The following is a 19,772-nucleotide window of genomic DNA, read 5'->3' as shown; positions in this document are numbered from 1 at the left end:
AGAAAAGGCCAGAATATTCCAGAACAAGGGTATAAGCAAAGATTAAACATACAGATAGGTAAGAGAATAAGAAGAGCCAGAAAATAAGGTGACTAATTTAAAGCAAGTCGCACAAGAGATCAGAGAGATGGTTAAATATTATCTCAGCTAGCAGATGTAGCCCGTGTCACTCCTTGTGTATGTGAGTGAGACTAACAAGTTAGTAACTTCTTCCATTAAAGGCCTGGTTAAAGAGCCAAGCTTTCACCTGCTTCCTGAAGTAGAGATAAGTCTTGTGTTAAGCGCAGCCTTTCAGGTAGTGCATTCCAGAGTGTGGGGACTACTCCGGAGAAGGCTAGCTTGAAGGTATCACATATTGTGTAATGTCCTTTGGAGAGGGTGTGGTTAGTGATAGTCCTTGAGAGGACCTTAGTGTCCTCGACAGTGTGTAAAAGATCATCTTATTCTTCAGCTACTCAGGGCTATTTCCTTTTAAGAGACTTGAAGATCAGACATAGAGTTTTAAATTTACCGCTGTATTGTATTGGTAGCCAATGAAGGTTTAGCAAAATGGTGTGATGTGGTCATGTCACTTGCAACCTTCTATGAGTCTTGCTGCAGTATTATGAATCAACTGGAGCTGGTGCAGGCCCTTTGCAGTCAGACTGTTAGATTGACTAATCCAGTCTTGATGTTATCATGGCATGCACAACTGGGATAAGATTTACCTTCTCGATGTAAGGAGAGAGGCAGCGTAGCTGTCGCAAATAATAGAAGCAGCTCTTGAAGGTTGCTTGGATTTGGGGAATCTGTGTAAGTGTTGAATCTAACTGTATTCCAAGGTTCCTGAGTTGTGATTTGAAGGGGAGTTCATACTTCCCAAAAGAGATGTTAGATGGCAGGCATTTATCCACTTGTGTTAGGGACCCAGAGAAGATCGGTTTGTACTTGGGTTCAGGCAAAGTTTGTTGTGTTTAGCCTTTTCTTGAATTGATGTTAGACAGGTAATCAGTAGAATACAATAGTGTTTGAAGGGAATTGGAGTTAACCTGTATCTGAAATTAACTGTACTACTAATCACAAGTATTTAATATTTTATTAGAATTTGATCATTTCTGTTTTACATCTATAAACAGAAATGGTCAAACTGCTAATAAAATATTAAATACTTGTGATTAGTATTGCTGTTATTTTCAAATACAGGTTAACTCCAATTCCCTTCAAACACTCTAGTCTTTTAAAGTAATCCTTTGAGAAAATATTCCTATTTTTACAATGAGTTTGGTGGAGATTTGTATGTTGACTTTTTTTTTTTTTTACATAGATTTGGGAGAAACTGCCGATTTGGAACATACATTGAGATATGCTCCAGTGGAATAAATATTTGTTTACAGAGTTTAAGATATTTTTGCATACAACTTGACAGATACAATGTAGAGTTCTGGTATTTGTTTTATATATTCTAAAAATTTGTTAAGCATGAGACAGATCTCTAAACATGTCTGTTTATGTGTGAGATAATCTGTTCATTAAACTATAGTGTGCAATAGGTTTTAAGAAATAAATGTTTAATTGCTGAATCTGAAAGTATTGTACATAGCCAATCTGAAATGTACATTGTGTAATAATGATACTGATGTTTAATCTTGTATAGTATACAATAATTTTTCTTAAAATGATCATTAAGATATCAAAAACTTTCAAAAAAATAAGATATGTAATATATTATTTTATACTTTTTTCACAGTCATCACACCAGAGGGGTTTTGAAAAATAGCCATGCTGGGTGTTGGTGTATGTGTAATGTAATTCAATAAAGTCTTTGGAAATAACAGCAAATCTAATATATAAGGTCTGCTCTTATAACCTCTCTCTCCTCTCCCAAGCCAGACCTGTTGGTTCTCCACCAAGACCACAATCACCATCTCCATTTCAGCAGGGGCGTAGCCACGGGTGGGCCTGGACGGGCCCAGGCCCACCCACTTTCCCTCCAGGCCCGCCCAGCCAACATCCTCATACCAAGGGCGGGGTGGTAGGCCCCGCCTCGGGTGTCAGCAGGTGGGGGGGTGCTCCGCCAGCGCCGCAGTCCCCACCTGCCTACCAGCTTCATCGATGCTCTTCTCATGCCATCCAGCCTTTAAAAAAAAACCCGGTGAAGCGCCTCACGTCTGCTCTGCTGTAAAGCAAGCAAATCGCCTCGTTGCGTCGGCCCTTCCGTCACTGTGTCCCGCCCTCTGATGTAACTTCCTATTTCCGCGAGGGCGGGACACAGTGAAGGAAGGGCCGACGCGATGAGGCGATTTACTTGCTTTACAGCAGAGCAGACGCGAGGCGCTTCACCGGGTTTTTTTTTAAAGGCTGGGTGGCAGGAGAAGAGCGTCGATGGAGCTGGTAGGCAGGTGGGGACTGGGTCGGGGAGGGGGGCTCAGATGGGAGAAGGGAGCTGGAACTGGGGTCTGAGAAGGGAGCAGGAGGGATTATGGGGCCATGCCTGGGGCAGGTGGGAGAATGGGACTGGGGCTGAAAAGGGGGGGCCTTAATGTAAGGCATGTGGATGAAGGGAACTGGGGGCTGAAAAGGAGGGTAGGTGGGATAAGGGGGCCAGTACTGGAACTGGGGGCTGAAAAGGGGCAGGGGCTGAAACTGTGCGGACTGGGGGCTGAAAAGGGGACAGGGAGAAGTGGCTGAGGCTGAAGCTCGGGACTGGTGGGTGAAAAGGGGACAGAGAGAAGTGGCTGGGGCTGAAGCTCGGGACTGGTGGGAGAAAAGGGCTGGGGTTGAAACTGGGGACTAAAAAGGGGCAGAGAGAAGTGGCTGGGGGCTGAAGCTCTGGACTGGTGGGAGAAAAGGGCTGGGGTTGAAACTAGGGACTGGTGGGATAGTGGGGCTGAAACTGGGGGCTGAAAAGGAGGGGCAGGTGGGAGATGTGGGCTGGGGCTGGAACTGGGGGCCAAAAAGAAGGGGCAGCGAGAGGGAGGGCAGACCCTGGATGGATGGAAGAGGGAGGGCAAATGGTGGATTGAAGGGGCAGAGAGAAAGGGCAGACAGTGGATAGAAGGAACGGCAGAGAGAACAGACACTGGATGGCAGAGAGAGAGCGAAGACAGATGCTGGATGGAAGGAAGACGGTGAAAAGAAGATTAGGAAAGCAGAAACCAGAGACAACAAACTGTAAATAAAATATTTTTTTTTTATTTTTTTGCTTTAGGATAAAGTAGTATTGTAGATGTGTTAATAAATGTTTATAAACAGAACATGTAAATAAGGTAATCTTTTTATTGGACTAATTTTAATACATTTTGACTAACTTTCGGAGAACAAAACCCCCTTCCTTAGGTCAGGATAGGATACTGTAACAGCACTATATTGTATTGACCTGAGGAGGCCTCTGAAAGCTAAATGTATTAGTCCAATAGAATGGTATTATTTTATTTTCTATATTTGTTTTATTTCTATTTGTTAATTTGTAAAGTGGTGATTGGTATTTGTTAGTTTTCTTTTTTCAAATTTACATCTGCTGTCTTTATATTTTGCACAGTACTAGGGGACATTTTCTGTTTCTGTGGTGTTGCATTGTATGCAGAGTCTGGCATCTTGGGGGTTCAGTTTAATTTTTGTCTACTACTACTTAACATTTCTAGAGCGCTACTAGGGTTACGCAGTGCTGTACAGTTTAACAAAGAAGGACAGACCCTGCTCAAAAGAGCTTACAATCTAAAGGACAAAATGTCAAGTTGGGGCAGTCTAGATTTCCTGCGTAGAGGTATAGTGGTTAGGTGCCGAAGGCGACATTGAAGAGGTGGGCTTTGAGTAAGGATTTGAAGATGGGCAGGGAGGGGGCCTGGCGTATGGGCTCAGGGAGTTTATTCCAAGCATGGGGTGAGGCGAGGCAGAAAGGGCGGAGCCTGGAGTTGGTAGTGGTGGAGAAGGGTACTGAAAGGAGGGATTTGTCTTGAGAGCAGAGGTTACGGGTAGGAACATAAGGGGAGATGAGGGTACAGAGGTAAGGAGGGGCTGCAGAACAAGTGCATTTGTAGGTTAGTAAGAGAAGCTTGAACTGTATGCGGTACCTGATCGGGAGCCAGTGAAATGACTTGAGGAGAGGGGTGATATGAGTATATCGGTCCAGGCAGAAGATAAGACGTGCAGCCGAGTTCTGAACGGACTGAAGGGGGGATAGATGGCTGAGGCCAGTGAGGAGTAGGCTGCAGTAGTCGAGGCGAGAGATAATGAGAGAGTGAATGAGAGTTCGGGTGGTGTGCTCAGAGAGGAAAGGGCGAATTTTGCTAATGTTATAGAAGAAGAAGTGACAGGTCTTGGCTATTTGCTGGATATGCGCAGAGAAGGAGAGGGAGGAGTCGAAGATGACTCCGAGGTTGCGGGCAGATGAGATGGGGACAATGGGGGTGTTATCAACTGAAATAGAGAGTGGAGGGAGAGGAGAAGTGGGTTTGGGTGGGAAGACAATAAGCTCGGTCTAAACAGAAAGTTTATGATTACTTATTCTATAGTGGATTAGGGTGTATCTGTGTTTGTGAAAAAGACATGCCTTTCAGTTGGCATTAACTGTGCAGGATTGATGATCTGTACTATTCTGTCTGGTTTCGTTTTACAATAGGTGAATTGATGTTCTAGTGCTCACTAGAAATGACTGCTTATGGTATGCTAGAATTGCTCTATAGGTCCTGAGTGTTGTGTATTCTCGGTATGCCTAGTACTGGATTTTGGAGGGGGGGTGTTAAAAAATGATCAGCCCCGGGTGTCAACTATCCTAGGTACGCCACTGCTTTGATCGCTGTCGCTGCCTTTTCTCCCGCGGCTGATGCCAAACTATGGGGGGGGGGGGGAAGGGCAGGGTTGATATTGGGCTACAGAGTTCCAGGCTGGAGATTTTGGGACAGTCCTGCATTTCTGACCACCCCATTGTTATGGCACTTGCAGCACTGATTTCCATGGGCAGAATCAGGCACTGCAAATCCCACACTGATTTGGGTGATAAAGTTTAAATCAGGACTGCACAAAATCTCAAGCCTAGAACTGGTTAATTTGCCATCTCTATGATTTCTAATTTTTTGTCTTTTATTCTGCAGTTGGTAAGGGGTGATCTGTGTTCTGCATGTGACTGATGTAAAAGATTCTGTGTACATGTAGTTCGTGTTGGGATCTATATGAGTCTGACTTCTCTGGCTTTTTAAATGGAAATGCCTGTTTCAGAATTTACCTGTTTTATGAATACAGCTTAATCAGGCATTTGCATTTGTTACAAAGCAAAGTTTGAAGGATATGTGCCATTGATATGTTTGCCTTATAGCAGTCATATTTGGCCAAGTTTAAGATATGGGATAAAATCACTATATTTAAAAATGTCGGTGTTCCATGAACCAGGTATGTGGTTTGTGTTAATGCAGGAGAGCTGTTGCACAGACTGTTTATTTAGAAATACATCATCAAGTGCACTCTAAGGCATTATTAAGGAGTAACCCAAGAAACACTACTCACACCTAGTGCCCACCCATATTAGCTCTGGGCCCACCCAAAATGTCAGGTCTGGCTACGCCACTGCATTTCAGTTGTGACAGACCACAACTCCCCGCCAGACTATTAGGCTCACCTTAACTATGTAAAGTTCCCTGCTGAGGCTCCTTCCAGCCTCCTCAGGTAGAGAGGGAAAGAAAGAAAGCAACCTTGTGACATTAGGCTAATGGAGATCACCATGAAAGAAGACTGAACTGGGCGACACACATATGGGCCTGCACCCAAGGTACAACATATAATCCACTATCCTGGAGCCTTGGACCTGCAGGAAGGATTACTCTCAGGGTGGATGAGAAAATGTGTAATCCTTGGTTTGTTTAAGAGTTATGATAGAGTGAGCCCTGAGCAGCAAGTCATTAGGGGAGTGACTGAAGGACTCGGGAGAAGCTCAGAGGATATAAAGGGAAGTTCAGGGGGAAAGATTTGTCCTTGGTTGCCTGAGGTCTGAGCTACCTATAGCCCCCTGCAAGGTGACCCATGTAGGCTGATTTTTAGTTTGATACATTTATATACCATCTATGCACAAAAACACACATCTGAATTTATTACCCCTTGATTGGCAGGTAAATGGATCCATAGTTAGCACAAGGAAAGAGCCTGAAACTATTAATTAGGAATCCAGGATACCAACCCTGAGAAATAACTGGTGGTAGTCCTTGGAAGGATTGTCCCTGTGTATTCACATGAGGAGCTATCTGAGAAGAAGTCTGTCATCTGCATGGGGACTCCAAGAATAGGTAGGCTCAACTTTTGTTTTTTTTTCCTGGAGACCTAAAATAAAAAGTACTATGCTCTGACTTCTTTTCAAAGGAGACACAGGGCCCCAAAATCCTGTAGCTCAAAGTACTAGCCTAAAATTGCAAAATGAACAAACAGTGGAGATGACCAAAAGGAACAAATGATGGATTGTGTGTGACTGGAGACACTGTAAAAAAAAGGTTATTTCAAACAGCTCACACATCTATTCGGTGGACTCCTGCATCAGGAGTCCAATTATGTCTAAAACACCGAATGTCGATTGTGGAAATGATGATAACAGCACACTATGGAAGAGAAATGTTAAGTAGTAGTAGTAGTATATAACCTTTATGAACAAGCAGAAGGCCCTCTCCATCTAGCTGTGGTGAGAAGAGTGAGAGCAGGATCTGCCCCCTGGTAGCTACTGTGAGCATAGCCAGAGCCCCTCAATGTGTCTGCAGGTGATTTCAATAAAGTAATAGGATCAACCTGGGACCAGGTTGCATAGCTGAGGGCCTAGATCTTCTCCTGTCAGTGTGAAAGGCACATCCTGATCCACTCTGGATTCTCCCCTGCTTTAGCCTTTCCCTGGCCCCAATCGAGGGCTGCAGATAAGTCCAAGGAGATTAACATAACAGTCTTGCCTTGATCAAGATGTTAATAAATAAATGTGGCAAAACCTAAGAGAGGTGCTTCATTGCTGTAAAATCTCTGAAATCCGGTTTGATTCAGGTGGAGGGCATTAGCCTTGTCAAGAAAATCCTTCAGTTGTACTAGTACAAGAGATTCTGAAATTTTGGGAACAAATGGGAGATTAGAGATTGGACAAAAGTTTACTACATTACTACTTCCAAATAAAAATTCCCAAAACAGCTGAGCTTCCACCATGATTCCAACACTACAGAACAACCCCCTTAGTGGACTGTTAACCAAAGGGGCTGAACCCAGATCACGTGCTTTATGCAACCCGCTGAAAATTTTATATAAACCTTAGAACCACCACACACACATCAGTCATTATTCACTCTACCAACCATACATCCATTCCCCCCCTACCCATCTGACAGGTGTGGTAAGAAGTCCCACACTAATATGGACTGAATCTTGGTCACAATACGATATATACCGGGACCAATCAATTTAGGGTTCAATATTTGGCCTGTGGTAGACAGTACTTTTAAAAATAATTTGTACCACCTGCTATTTTATCTACGATGCAGCAGTACATGCAATGCTTTGCTGCATAACCAGAGAAAATGTGTACAAGGATTCAATAATCGGTAATCTCAAATTATACTGGTACCACAGGTAAGGTAGTTACCTGCCCCATACAGCGAGCAGTGAAAGAAAGGGGTTTTGCAAGAGCAGCAGACTGGTCTGGTTTTCAGGATGTCTGCAATGAATATCACTAGCTGAATGTGCATGCACATAAGCTATGACTATTTTGTCTAATTAGTTGTCCTGAAAACCTGACCAATTTGCAGCTCTGGAGCTTAAAAGCCTAGGTTGAAGAGTTTACAGTTCAGTAGTATGTATCGTATCTATGCTTCTCTGACTGTGACACACAGCAGCATGAAATCTGTCTTATTCTTTTGGGATCTTGCCATGCACTTGTGACCTGGATTGGCAATGGTTGGAAACAGGATACTGGGCTTGACTGACCTTTGGTCTGTCCCAGTATGGAAATCATTATACTGAACTCGGTTCTTCATAGTTTAGCTTCAATCTATGGTTCCTATGATTTGCTGAAGTGCCTCAGAAACTCTTGCCTTGAAATTATATGTTTATGAATGACTTACAACTTACAGATCAGTTGACAATAACTAACAAAATACTGGAATGATTGACTACCCTTCAACTAAGCAATTAATATATTTTGCTATTTACTCAGATATTTTTTACTTTTTAAAATAACGAACATGATAACTAGTGCTTTCTGAAACTTATTCTATGCACAGAGCTTGTTTAGCTGGCCTTCTACAAACAGTGCAAGCCAAAGCACGTCCTAGGTATAAGATACACCCTTTCAAGAACAAAATTGTTATTGCAATTAAGTAGAATAATGGAATAGGTGTGGGTTTGGTTGCTTGAAAGTTGCTTATCACTGCTATTTGTTAATTTTAATGCTGCTTCTCATTAACATTCCAATCCAAATCCTTATTTTTGTTTATCTTTCTAGTATCTGTCTCTAACTTGTGACCGCCACTAACCCCACAAGCCTGGATGCTAATAACTGAAAGAAAAAGAAAAGAACTGCCCAAAAATCTAAGCCAAGAGCATTTTATTTTATGATGCATCATAGTTGATCCAGTAGCAGTCCATGTTTTGCACTCTTAGGTAGTTTTATAACAGGGAGCCTAGGCTGATAGGGCCAAAATGGTGTCTATTCCGTACCTATTTTATAAAAGAAACTTAAGTATCTTCACAAAATACTAGGAGTAAACCAGTATTAATCATGTCTACATTAAAGCTGCGGACATCTATGACTGATTGGGAGACCAGGTGAAAAGGTTAATGTAAATCGCAGCTCGACCTATGCTCCACCAACACTCTGCCATTGAATATACCTACATTCAGGTCAAGTAAAAGTATGTGACTTCTTGGCAATAAGCATACTTTTACACGTATAACCCATGGGGTGATTTTATAAAAGCCTTTATAAGATTATTACCATTAAAAAAAATATTTGATTTATTATACTGCATTAGACATCAAGCATTAAAATGGTTTACATTACTAAGGGGAGAAGTTACTAAGGTACAGTAAATATGGCATTACTGGAAGTCACTAACCCGCCGTAACTTAGTACTACTGCGGGTTAGTGATTTCTGCAGTAAAGGAATAATGCAACTTGTGATCAGCCTTGAAAGCTGTGTTATTCTGTTCCCCAGAAGCATCAAAAAGTTTCAATCCTAATTTATTGGCTATGTTCTTTAAATTAGGAGAAAGTGAGATAGGCTCAGGTCCATTTATATGCAATGTTACTGACAAAAGTAAACACATTTATATACATATTTGAAGTTTTCAACATACAACCAATTTCAAAATATATTATGAAGTACTAAATACTGTCAATCATTCTGAAAAACATCCCTTCCTACATTTATTCATTTTCAATTCAATTCAATTTAGGTCCTATACATTGCTAATATCCTCTGTTTAAGGTTCAGTGCGGTTTACATCCATTAGTGGAACAACAGTTACAATATTATTAGTAGGACACTGGGTGAATACAGTAGATAAACACACATTACAGACACACAAATTAAGCCAAGCTTACACTGTGCACAGTCAATATCAGACTTTGATTAGCAATAGTTACAAACTGAAGCTCAGTAAAAATTAGAACAATTTCATAAGAAATATCACCTGGGTGATGAGATAATTAAGAGCTTTTCCAATCTTCTAACTAAACACACACATCAAAATCTTATTCTAAAATATACTGTATGGAGTCTAAAATTATGCACTGCAGCTTTACAGGATCTCCCTGGCATTGGTTCAACAGTAGAAGCAGCTCTACCTCTAGTCTAGCTCTCTGTGGAACAGACATTATACCAGAGCTTCCAAGTGGTTTAAAAATGGATAAAACATATTTTCTACATATTTTTATTGAGAAAATATGTTTTATCTGAGTCTTACCATAATATAAACAAATAATGTAATTTTTAGTATTATGACACAAAATAAACACAACAGATAACAAAAATTGGTTGATTCTACAAGTTGCCACTTGCTTTATAATGTTGCAATCTGCCTTGATTATCTTGGTGCTAAAATGTAAGTTCAAAATTAAATTAAATAGGAACTGAGGGGGTCTTTTACTAAAGATTAGCTCGAGTTATCTTCAGCGGCCCATTTTATTCCTATGGGCCCTGCTGCAGATAACTCAAGCTAATCTTTAGTAAAAGATCCCCTGAATTTGCTCTTTTAAGTTACCTAAGAGCTGCCAGTATTTCAATAATCCCAATTAAGCATCACTGTACCCAATATCAAATTGAGGGCCCTTTTAGGTCTACTTGGAAAATTCATATATTTAATTTTAAAAATTTGAAACATATCACCAACAGTAGCACAATTTTGCAACATGATGAACACAATCTTGGACTAATCAGTATATTGAAGACCTATCTCTTCAAGATAGCCTACTCCAATGATCCAACTTAACTAAATCTCACCCACATGATCCCTGTCCTGATGACATCACCATATGTCCCTTTCTCCCCACCCTCACCCCCTATCTTTTCCTCCCCATCCTTCCTACGCCTTCCCTCCCCATTTTCTTTCCCCTCTACGCTCAAATGCTCAATTTACTTATCCTTTACCCCATTATTATTACATTTACAATAATTTGTATAATCTCCTTTAAGACTTTGTAATTCTATTTACTTTTTACTATGTAAGCCGCATTGAGCCTGCTATATGTGGGAAAGCGCGGGGTACAAATGTAATAAATAAATAAATAAAATTTCTCAAGATTTACAAATTTGATACCACAGTGTTCTCCCCAGAAATTTTTAGCAGCCTAGTGGCATGAAGGAGTAGCTGGATAGAGATTGAGGAATACTGCACAATATTATAAAATTTTCTGTCATTTATAAATCCAGCCACTCTGTCTCTGCAAACACATAGACAATTAATCCAAGGCAAAAACTGATTGGGAAATTTAACATTAACTGATTTAATGATTATATCATCTACATGTATGAAAATTTAAAACAAAAAGAAATATTGTTAATACTGTCAACAAAGCATATTGAGTTAAATATAAACCTGCTCTGCATCCACAAAATCCAACCTCCCCCCCCCCCCCCCCCCCAACAACATGCAACACACTTCTCCTTGGAAGTCACCATATTGGTACCAGCAAATTTCTCTCTTCCTGACTGTCTCTCTTTCCACTGGGTTCATTTGTTCTTTCTCCTCGCTCCTCCTGTGTTCATCTATTCCCTTACATCTGTATCTGACATATACATCTTTCTCTTCTAGCTCTATCCTGCCTTTGTTTTCTGCTTTTCTGACCACTCAAATTTCACCCTCTCTTTCTCACCTTCCAGTTCTCCACCTCTTTCATTTTACTTTTCAACTACCTATCAACTTTCTGTCCCTGGCTTTCCTATTTAAGCTCTCACTCCTTTACCCATCTCCTATTTCCTTCTGCCACCCATTCTCCATTACCACATTTTTATCCTCTGTACTCATTATCCTCTTTTCACTCATCTCCTTGACAGCCTCTCCCCTCCCCACAGCTTCTCCCACAAGGTTCCATCATGTTCAGCATCTCCCCTCACTCCAACTTTGTAGCTCACATCTCCTCTCTTTTTCCTTCTCTTCACCCCTACCCTTATAGCCCAACATCCTTTCTCTTTCTCCACCCTCCGCTCTAGTAGGCGGACATCTTCTCTCCCCCCTCCCCATTCACTGACTAGCATGTCGCTGTCCCTTCCCCACAACAGCTTCTCCCTTTTTCCACACCAGTGCAGCTTCTCCCTCTCTCTCCTTCCCTCCCATTCTTATCCTTCCCCCCAGTCAGCATCTCCCCATTTTTTCCTACTTCACATCCAAAATTCCCCGTACATTTCTCCTTCCAACCCTCCAAATAGTCCAGCATGTCTTCCTCCCCCACCCCCCCCATGGTCCAGTATGTCTTCTTCCCTCTCTCTTCTTCCCATTTGTAGTCTAGCATGTCACTGTTCCTTCCCCTCAACAGTACAGCTTCTTCCCTTTCCCACAATGCAGTTTCTGCCCTTCTCTCTCTCCCTTTCTCCCATTCTTCTCTATCCCTCCCCATAGTCAACATCTCCCCCTCTCCCATTCTTCCCCTTCCCCCATAGAAAGCATCTCCCCACTCTTTCCTACTTCACATCAAGAATTATTCTCTCTCTTCCATAACATTTCTCCTTCCCTCCCTCCCAGTGGTTCAGCATGTGTGTCTCCTCCCCTCCCCACCACCACCACCAATGAAGAAAACAACTGCTCCCGAAGAACCAAGGCTAAAAAGGGGCCGAAGTGAAATCTTTGTATTCCATTCCCCATTGACTTCACTATTTTTTTAAATCAAGTAGGAGGTACTACTGCTAACAGCAGCAAGACTTTACAAAATAATATGAACATGAAACAATACAAGAATGAAACAAAACTACTGCAGACACTGTGACCAGGTGGTTTACCTTTTCTGAATAACTCCTGAAGACTCTCAGCACTTTGGTTCAACAGGGCCCACATTTCCTCTTCTTGTAATGGTCCTCCCCGGACCTCCAGGGCCTCTGCCAGTGACACGTGCATGTTACCTAAGAAACACGATACCGATTAGAGAACTGAGCACAGAAGGCCTCTATCATTTTTCATCTTTGAACAACATTCAGGCACAAATATTTGTCATTTTTGATCTACCAAACTGTTAGTCTGATTAGGATGTGCAGTCTCCGATAAAAACTTGATTAACCGTTCATTTTGTAGGTATACTGAGTATGAGACAAAAGCTAACACAGAAAATATAATAGAAAAAGGCCAATTTTACAGCCACGGTAAAAAATGGGCTTAGTGTACAGTTAAGACAAATGTAAGGATACACTAAGCTCATTTTTTTATTTTAAAGGGCCCCAAAATATTTGAGAGAATTATTCTAAAACATGGTTATGATACCCTGATAGGCAGATCATCAAAAGCCCCATGCTGTTCCAAACAGCACTCTAAAAATAAGGCAAGAACAGTGTGGGGCTATACTGCCCAACCTGTCAAAACAGGGGCTGGAGGTCAATGGAACCTTCGGACCCTCCTCCAGAAAAGTGAGGCTATAGTGGCCTAGTGCCCCCCAAGCCCCCACAACCTTCCCCCAAAACAGTGACACGGGGGCTAGATGACCTCCAACCCCACTGACCCCCCACCCCCGATGTGAGGGCACAGGGGACTGGAGGTCCGGTGATCTCCAGCCCCCCTGACTCTCCCCCCAAATAAAAGAAATCCTGGTGGCCCTAGTGTACTACCACCTCTACCCCCCCATCTGCCCTGGTGGTGTAGCAGACCCCTCCCCCCTCCACCCCGTACCTCCTTGTTGGAGGAGGGAGTATCACACTCCCTCCTCTTCAGCCCTGCATTCAAAATGGTGGCGCCCAGGTCTGCCCAGTGCATCTTGGGATGCACTGGGCGGGGCTTCCTGATATAGTCAGGATGCGCTGGGCAGCCCTGGGCGCCACCATTTTGAAGGTGGCACTGAAGAGAAGGGAAATACTCCCTCCTCTAACAAAAAGGCACAGGGAGAAGGAGGACGGGTCCACTACATCACCATGGCATGTGGGAGTAGAGGTGTGAGCCCACTTGGGCCACCAGGAATTTTTTGTATTGGGGGGGTTAGGGGAGCTGAAGATCCACCAGGCCTCCAGCCCCCCTGTGCCCTCATGTCGAAGGGGTTGGGAGAGTTAGAGGTCCACTGGACCTCCAGCCCCCAGTGTCATCATATCAGGGGGAGATTGTGGGTGCTTGGGGGGGCACTAGGCCACCAGGACTTCAGTTTTAGAGGGGAGTCCGGGGGAATCCAATGGACCCCCAGGACACGGTGGTCAGGCTGCCTGACTGACGGGCGGGGGTGTGGGAGGAGGAACAGAGCCATAGACCTAACACCAGCTCTGAGCTGGCTTAGCGTTAAGGCACTATTCCGCCCCTATGATCAGAGCGCTGTACTCTGATCATAGGAGCGGAATACTGCAGAGCTCATTTAAATATAATTTAAATGAGCTCTTCGGTGTTCCTGCGTTCTCACGCAGGATGCCCTTTGATCATGGACATCAGGTAAATGTGGGCGCTAGTGACCTCTAGTGCCTGCATTTACTTTTGATCATCTGGGTCTGAGCGAGGGTTGAGGGTGGGCCTGTGAAATAACATAGTCGGACAAAGGGATATAAATGAAAACAAGTGTTTATGTAATTGAATCCTGAGGCCTGTTACATCACAGGACCAGGAACAAAAGATAGAACGCCTCTGTAGTACAATAAGCAGTCTTAAGCAGGCCTCAGGCTGGCAAGGCCTGAACACAGTCTGTGGCTGGTAGGGCGATCCTGCCCCAAACACAGCCTGTGAGTCTTACTTGGTTCTTTTCCTAGGGTCCGGCTCCAGCTGGACCTCAGAGCAAGGCTTGCCAGTCTCAAATAGGAAGCAAAAGTGATTTTCTGCAGGTATTTTGTCACCAATTGCTCCCCAATGAATTCCATCTGTGAGTCATGTACAATGGCAAGACATGCGCCAAACGATTACCTACAACCTTTGCCAACAGTTTCACTTCAATAATAAGATCAGTTGATAGGATTAAGGAAAAGTGGGGTATCTTCCTGGCTTTAGAAGTATGATCATTTGGGCCAGGTTAAGGTACTCTAGTAAAGATCTGTGACCACTATCATACTGAATATGTTTGTAGGGGACATATCTCCTCACCCAGCAGCTTATAAAACTCAGCTCTAAAGCCATCTGTCCCAACAAGGGACTCTGTTATGACTGCCCAATCCACCTCCTCTGGCTTTATAAGGGAGTTCAAAAGATCTCTGTCAGCTTGATTTATGCTTAGGAGATCCAAACTATCTAAGTGCATACTTCCCTGCAATCCTTCTATTGGTGGTGCATATAATTGTTTCACCAAACACAGCTAAGGTGACACAAAATAGTAGAAGCTAGACAACGTTCAAAATGTAAGAAGTTTATTAAAACACCCAATGAGTCATAAACTCTGCTTTCTGCAGCTGTTGTAATATTTTAGATTATTTTACTAGGAAATTTATAGTACCCACATTCCAAGTGTATAATCTTCACAGCTAAATTATATCAAAACATTCAATTATCCAATACAAGATTATTTGGTTTCAATCAAGTAAAGACTATCCCAGCCACTAGCGTCCCTCTTTAATCTGCTTCAAACGTTTCACTCCCCAGCACAGCATATTCCATTTTCTCCTACTGCTCCTTCCCACGCGCCCATTACAGAACATACTGGACTGAATTCTGTATGTGGTACCAAAAATAGGCTCCGATAAATTAGCACTAAGCGTTATTCATAAATGGCACACAGAGTTGGGCGCCGTTTATAGAATAGCATTTGGTGCCGGGATCCATGCTCTATTTTGGGTTTGAGGATGCACACCAAGTAAAACTGGGTATAAATGCCTAAATTAAGCACCAATCTTCCTTATTCTGTAAAACTGCACACAAATTCCAGGAATGCCCCTGATCCGCCCATACCCCTTCCATAGCCATGCTCTTTCGGAGCCATGTGTAAATTTTATGCCAGATCCTGGTACCTGAAGATGTGTGCATTTAAATTAATGCCTATCAGTGCCCAATTATCAGTGCTAATTGGCTCATCATCAATTAGATTGCATGCCCTTATTTGCACATGCTATTTTGAGTGCCATATATAGAATTAGGGTGATTGCTTTTAAACCCCTTCCCCAATTAAAAAAAAAATCCCAAAGGCTGATCTTCCCTCCCCCCCCCCCAGCCTCTCTCCATTCTATCCCATCTACCTACCAACCTACCTATTCTACCAACCTTCTTCCCACTTATGTCCATGAATGGGATCAATCATGTACTAATAACTACCCCCCTTAAACACCCCCTTCATATTACCCCTCTCTTTAGTACACCTACACGTTGTTATTCCATCAAACAATCCAACTATTAAGAATTACTATACTTACCCCCTTTATTACCATCAATTTTCTTAACCCATTGATTATATTTATATCCTAAACAACCAGTTCCAGCGCCTTACACTCCAGCCCCATATTCCTGTTTCTCACGCCACGCTTCCTCCACCATCAATCCCTCTGACAACTATCTTAGTCAAAAAGGCCTGTGCTGCAAACAAAAGTCCAAGCAGCATCCTGGTGAATCACTCTTCAGTGTGCTGGGTACAGGAGGGCAAAACATTTTTTGGTTGGAGTTTTGAGCATGCATGTGCAAAGCTTCATTGCTGGGCTGCCACTTTATTTTTTTTTGTTACATTTGTACCCCGCGCTTTCCCACTCATGGCAGGCTCAATGTGGCTTACATATTATATACAGGTACTTATTTGTACCTGGGGCAAGGAGAAATTAGATCTTACCTGCTAATTTGCTTTCCTTTAGTCCCTCCGGACCGGACCAGGATTGGACTGTTGGGTTGTGCCCGCCTACCAGCAGGTGGAGACTGAGAAAAACTCTGACTCTAGAGAGCCAATAGGAGCCCTGGCCATGTGACCTTAGCCTCAGTATTTGAATAACAAAGCAGGAAAGAAAGAAAGAACTTCTGTGCCGTATGGAATCCTAGCAGCCACAAATTCCTCGGCAAAACCGAGTACTAGAGCTCACCAGCAACTCTCACCAGAGAAGTGGTATGGCCCATTTGTATTAGAGCTCGCCAGCAACTCTCACCAGAGAAGTGGCATGGCCCATTCATATTAGAGCTCACCAGCATCTCTCACCAGAGAAGTAGTATGACTCACATAAGGTTTCATATATATTCCATCAACTGAGCTCACCAGCAACTCTCAACAGAGAAGTGGTATAACATATTTAAGGCTTTATATCTATTCCAGCAACTGAGCTCACCAGCAACTCTCACCAAAGAAGTGGTATGACCCATTAAGGTTTTATATATATATTTGTATTAGAGCTCGCCAGCAACTCTCACCAGAGAAGTGGCATGGCCCATTCATATTAGAGCTCACCAGCATCTCTCACCAGAGAAGTAGTATGACTCACATAAGGTTTCATATATATTCCATCAACCGAGCTCACCAGCAACTCTCAACAGAGAAGTGGTATGACCCATTAAGGTTTTATATATATATATTCCAGCAACTGAGCTCACCAGCAACTCTCACCAAAGAAGTGGTATGACCCATTAAGGTTTTATATATATATATATTCCAGCAACTGAGCTCACCAGCAACTCTCACCAAAGAAGTGGTATGACCCATTAAGGTTTTATATATATATATATTCCAGCAACTGAGCTCACCAGCAACTCTCACCAGAGAAGTGGTATGACATATTTAAGGCTTTATATATATTCCAGCAACTGAAGTCACCAGCAACTCTCACCAGAGAAGTGGTATGACATATTTAAGGTTTTATATATATTCCAGCAACCGAGCTCACCAGCAACCACCAGAGAAGTGGTATGGACCACGCAAAGTCTTTTTTTTTTTTTTTAAATATATATATACAGTATCATCTGTTTGTTTGTTTTTTTAAACATTCCACTTCCAAACATAATAAAAGAATCTAAAGAGTTGATAGAACATGGGAGGGGCCTGGTCCGGTCCGGAGGGACTAAAGGAAAGCAAATTAGCAGGTAAGATCTAATTTCTCCTTCCTTAGCGTCCCTCCGGACCGGACCAGGATTGGACTGTTGGGAAGTACCAAAGCAGTAATCTTACGGGAGGGACAGACATTGAGAATGCGGTAGAGTCCCTGAAAACACCCAAACTAGGATGAATACAAAGCCAAAAGCTTGACGATCCAAGAACCGCCAATAAACTAAATAGAATAACTACAAAGCAAAAAAGCTGAAAAGTCCAAGCGACGCTGAACATTGTCCCATACCAAGTGGCCGCTATATAATGTCCCCCTACTGCACTATCAGTGCAGCGCAAAGGACAGAGAGACTCGAGAAAAACAAAAAAACAACTGAAAGAAAGATGGCAAAGGTAGAAGCAGAGCCGCCTGTAAACAAAAAACTGCAATGAATCTACCTCAGCTGAGAAAGTGGAAACCGAAATCCTGAAGTACAATACTCCCGATATCGTAGACTATTGCTGACCTAGCAACAGATTGGAAGTATGTAAAGCCTGTCAGTGAGAAAGTACCTAATCACTAGAAGCTAAATAGGTAAAAACAAGAATGCAGTTAAATACTATGCAGAAGAAGGTACCTAAATCCCTGCTGCAAACTAGACTGAAGGTGCAAATAAACTGACAGCCGCTGCAGTTACCCAACATGAAGAAAACATATCTCAGAGCGCAATTCAAATGAGAGAGAAAGAATCATCTGTAGCTGTTGCCTCTGCAAGCAGATCACCTGAGACTCTTGACGTAAACCCCAATTAGTGAAAACGGGAATAAATCAACAGTAGACACTTGTTAGTACCTTTCATCTGTTAGATACATATAGAAGTCCATAAAACACTACACAGTTCCAGGAATAACATGTATAGAATGTTTGTACGTTTAGGAATCTAGCCAGGTGCTCATGGTCTGGATTGGCCATGGACCGAAAGGTGGGCTCGATAGGACCTTTGAGCTTTTCCCAGTGTGGAATTACATATGTACTTATGTAGTAGAACTATAAATATACATATATATTTTCACAGATGCAGCCATCAAAAAACTGCTCACTGTGTATATGCTCCCGGCATACTTGCAGGAAGAATGCTCAATCTCAACCACCAGACCCAAGTGCTGCACTAGTGAGAATACAGAGGCCAAGTGAGCGGAGGGAATCCCATCCGAGATAAATATCTGGATACGAGAGGGCATATATCTCTGCCGCTGACAAGTCTTTTAGCAAGAGGGTAAGCGAGGCACATGGAAGGTCAGAGTGAAAAGAAATAGTTCTAGAACTGGGACCTCCCCTTAAGGTACTATCCACTGAGAACTCCCAGAAGTTTTTTTTTTTTTCAATGGTCACGAAATTGACGGAGTGAAAAGCTGCCAAAAAAAGACTACCGAGACTCCAAAGAGAATGAAGAAAAAATTCCTTCTTGGGAGCTAGAAAGTAAATTTTTACTCTGCAAAATAGAGCAAGGTAATGGCCGAAGGCCCAAGAACATCCAGAGAAAACAGAAAGTGGGACGCTTGTAGAGAAGACAAAAACAGTCTGCGCCAACTTGACTAAACAAAGAGAAAAAAAATAGAGACATGCTACGAAATCTAATGAGATCACACGAGAGCTCAAAAGAGAGATCAAATGAGAGACCTGGCTACATGCACCCCGTAACCTAGAGTGTGCCCGAAATGCACCACCCGTTGCTTGACCTGACAACTCTGCCAATAAGACTGTCTGTAATGAACCAGACATCTAGGAAAGGATGAAACGAGGAGACGTTGTTTCATGAGCGCCGCTGCTACTACGACCATAACTTAAGAAAAAAGTGCGCGGAGCCGACGCAAGACCGAAGAGCAGGGCAAGAAAACTGGTAATGAGGACCTTCTCATCATCCTCGTATCGTGGACATTACTCCTCCTATACTGAGATGTACTAAGATCTACCGACCCACACCCATAAGAAATGAATGTGGTACTTGCAACCTGGATTGACCACAACTGAGGACAGGATGCTGGGCTTAATGGACTCTTAGACTTTCCCCTTATGACAATACTCGTATACTAAGCAAAAATGCAAAGGAAGTGAAAGAATCCCCTTCCAATTGAAAGGAAGGTCTGGAGTGAGGACGTATAGAATTAAAATGAAAGGATCACCATATGTTGAGCGTGGACTGAGACACACTGGCCTTTAATTTTACCGGATCTCCCCAAATCTTGTATCATGTCA

The 19,772-nt window shown here is 42.7% G+C and overlaps 1 protein-coding gene across 1 annotated transcript in view; it reads right to left on the bottom strand.

Annotated features, from left to right (window-relative positions):
* The window catches only part of PTPN13 (protein tyrosine phosphatase non-receptor type 13), a gene marked incomplete at its 3' end in the record, with an annotated part of 651,945 nt that overhangs the window by 483,187 nt on the left and 148,986 nt on the right, over positions 1 to 19,772 (bottom strand). The window contains 1 exon segment of the mRNA XM_030190609.1: positions 12,423 to 12,542. Coding sequence (XP_030046469.1) covers positions 12,423 to 12,537 — 115 coding nt within the window.

This window comes from Microcaecilia unicolor, chromosome 2 (genome assembly GCF_901765095.1).
Source record: "Microcaecilia unicolor chromosome 2, aMicUni1.1, whole genome shotgun sequence".
Classification (NCBI taxonomy): Eukaryota; Metazoa; Chordata; class Amphibia; order Gymnophiona; family Siphonopidae; genus Microcaecilia; species Microcaecilia unicolor.
The sequence above is the reverse complement of the archived record's forward strand: the minus strand, read 5'-3'. Positions and strand labels throughout refer to the sequence as shown.